Genomic DNA, 2,897 nt, shown 5'->3' on the forward strand with positions numbered 1-2,897 from the left:
AAATAAGATGAACTTTGAACAATTATCGATTATCAAGTATAGTCAGCTATGTTTTTCACTCTAAACTCATCTCGAATGGACTTTCTTTCTCTTTTTCTTTTCCTTATGGTCTTGTAAAGGAACGGTTCAAATACAAGAAGATCAAGATCCGACCAAACCTTTGAGGCGAGCGTAGTAAATAATTGCGACGAACATTATCGAACAAGCTACTCCATAGACAATGACAACCATCTCATAATGAAGACCATTCAAAACATAAACAAATATGCCCTTAGATTAACGGTCATCGTACTTCGTCGGGTGTTGTTTCATATATTTTATGGGTAAAAAATGTTAATAAATAAACTATGAAAAGATTTTGAAACTCCCCATCTAACAAGTTTAATGAATACCTTTTGGAGTTACAAACATTAATTATTCTTAATCTTTTAAAAAAAAATATGGTACAATTAGGTTAGATTGTAACCTTATTTTTAGGTTGGTTGGGTTGGTCGACCAAAAAAAATGTGACCAACTAATCAAATTGAATTTTCCTATTTCTAACCAAACCGAAACTGAGAAAAAAAATACCCATGACATCATTTATAATTTAGGTTGGATAGTCGGAGTTGGTTGAGTTATCAAGACATATTAACACCCACATTCAGTGATAATAATAGGTATATATCATTCAACTATCACTTATTGTTTGCATATTCATTTGTTATGAAATTTATCCGATCCATTCATCATATAATAGATTAAAAAATATAAGTTGTAATTAAAAAAAAAAAAAAAAAAATTATTGATGTTTATATTTTCATAATAACAGATTTGTTACTGTATCTTCCTAATTTAAGAGATGGGAGGAAAATGAGAAGTAATAAGATAAAGTATTTCATAATTTTATCGAAATAACATAAATCATACAAATATTCAATCGATGATAACGACAAGATCATATGTCTCGATTTCAACGGATAAGCATAGAACTTGATGACCACCAAAAATGGTATCACTTATAGTACGTAATAGTGTTAGTAGTAGTAATATATGATAATAAAAAGATATATAATACTCACTTTGGATGATCACATACGAGAGCCACCATGACAACATTTAAAAGCAATGTCCTTCTGCATGAAACGAGGACATCCTGGACAGTTGACAATCATAGGAATCCATCCACTAAATTCAGGAAAAATAACTCGATCACATTCATGAGTCTTCAACGCTAGCTCATTGAAGGAGTCTCTAAAAGCATTGGGGAAAGCCTTGAAGTGCAAATTTTGTTTCCAATTTGGGAAATCATCAAACAATCTCAAAATCAAAATGTCATTACCAACTAACAAAGGGGCTGAGCCTATCGTAACAACTGCCCAACCATCTTCATTTTCGTAAGAAACCAATCTTAAAATATCTTCACTTGTCTCGCTTGCACTTAAACCTTTTATCTGGCTCTTCACTATAAAATAACCCCATTGTACTTTCCAAAAACGAGCCATGAGTTTAGGATCATCCTCTCCTATTGCATCTTTTCCAATGCGTACGATCTCAAATGAACCCCCATCGATTATCAAAGGATCGTTTTTCAAAATTTCTACTTTTTCTTCAAATTGTTGGATCCATGATGGATTCCTTCCTCCATAAAATATAATACTTTTCTGACTCTTAATCTGTTTGACAAAAGTACATAGGTTAACTCAAAATAGGAGATTAAGGGTTATTTTGATTGTCTTTCTAAAAATAATTTTAAACACTTTCAAACTCAATCTAAACCCGTCTAAACAATTAAAAAAAATAAAATAAAATAAACTTATTGACTTCTTATAAAAGTTTGAAAACTACCCTTAGAGTAAATGTTGACCTAAGTTGGTATAGCAGTAACTTGGAATGATTTGATGATCCAAATTTTCATTATTGAAGTCTTAATTTTCATCCGAAGTTCTAAATTGTTCTTAAACATTTACGATATCAAAAGAAAAGAAATAGAGAATGATTGTACTATACATACCAAATTTGGTAGCCTTGGTTGGTGAGTGAATTTGTGGAGAGTTGACTCGGGCCAATGTTTTTTGAGTAAAGATTCAGTTCTTGCTTGTGTAAATGGGATAGCTTCATTTTCCCAAACTCGAATTAGATGAATTGCATTCATGAATTCTACTTTAGAATTTGGGTTGAGTACCACAACTAATGGATCTTCTCTAAATTGCCACTTCTCCTTGATGTATCTCATGCCAGATATTCTTGTAGTAAACTGGATTGAGTACCACTTCATTGTAGAACGCAAATACTCATATCTCTTGGGATCATCTCCATGATAAGGCTCCGGGATAATTGGAATCCAAACTATCTCATAATTAGTGCCTCTAGTTTTCAATTCATCATAANTAGATTAACGGTCATCGTACTTCGTCGGGTGTTGTTTCATATATTTTATGGGTAAAAAATGTTAATAAATAAACTATGAAAAGATTTTGAAACTCCCCATCTAACAAGTTTAATGAATACCTTTTGGAGTTACAAACATTAATTATTCTTAATCTTTTAAAAAAAAATATGGTACAATTAGGTTAGATTGTAACCTTATTTTTAGGTTGGTTGGGTTGGTCGACCAAAAAAAATGTGACCAACTAATCAAATTGAATTTTCCTATTTCTAACCAAACCGAAACTGAGAAAAAAAATACCCATGACATCATTTATAATTTAGGTTGGATAGTCGGAGTTGGTTGAGTTATCAAGACATATTAACACCCACATTCAGTGATAATAATAGGTATATATCATTCAACTATCACTTATTGTTTGCATATTCATTTGTTATGAAATTTATACCAAGATTAAAACACTTTCGAGGACGAAAGTTTATTTTAGAGGGATATAATGTAATAGCCCAAAAATAAATAAAGAAATAAA

General features: G+C 31.1%; 1 protein-coding gene across 1 annotated transcript; it reads right to left on the reverse strand.

The window, feature by feature from the left end:
* Window positions 1-860: 860 nt before the first annotated feature.
* LOC111786591 (protein SIEVE ELEMENT OCCLUSION B-like) lies at window positions 861-2,343 on the reverse strand (the record flags this gene model as incomplete). Its single annotated transcript, XM_023666826.1, is given in 2 exon segments — window positions 861-1,655; window positions 1,994-2,343. Coding segments are annotated over 2 exon segments (935 nt in total), but the record flags the coding sequence as incomplete, so codon positions are not given.
* Window positions 2,344-2,897: the final 554 nt, after the last annotated feature.

The sequence above is a fragment of the Cucurbita pepo genome, unplaced genomic scaffold (assembly GCF_002806865.2).
Source record: "Cucurbita pepo subsp. pepo cultivar mu-cu-16 unplaced genomic scaffold, ASM280686v2 Cp4.1_scaffold002072, whole genome shotgun sequence".
In the NCBI taxonomy this organism is placed as follows: Eukaryota; Viridiplantae; Streptophyta; class Magnoliopsida; order Cucurbitales; family Cucurbitaceae; genus Cucurbita; species Cucurbita pepo.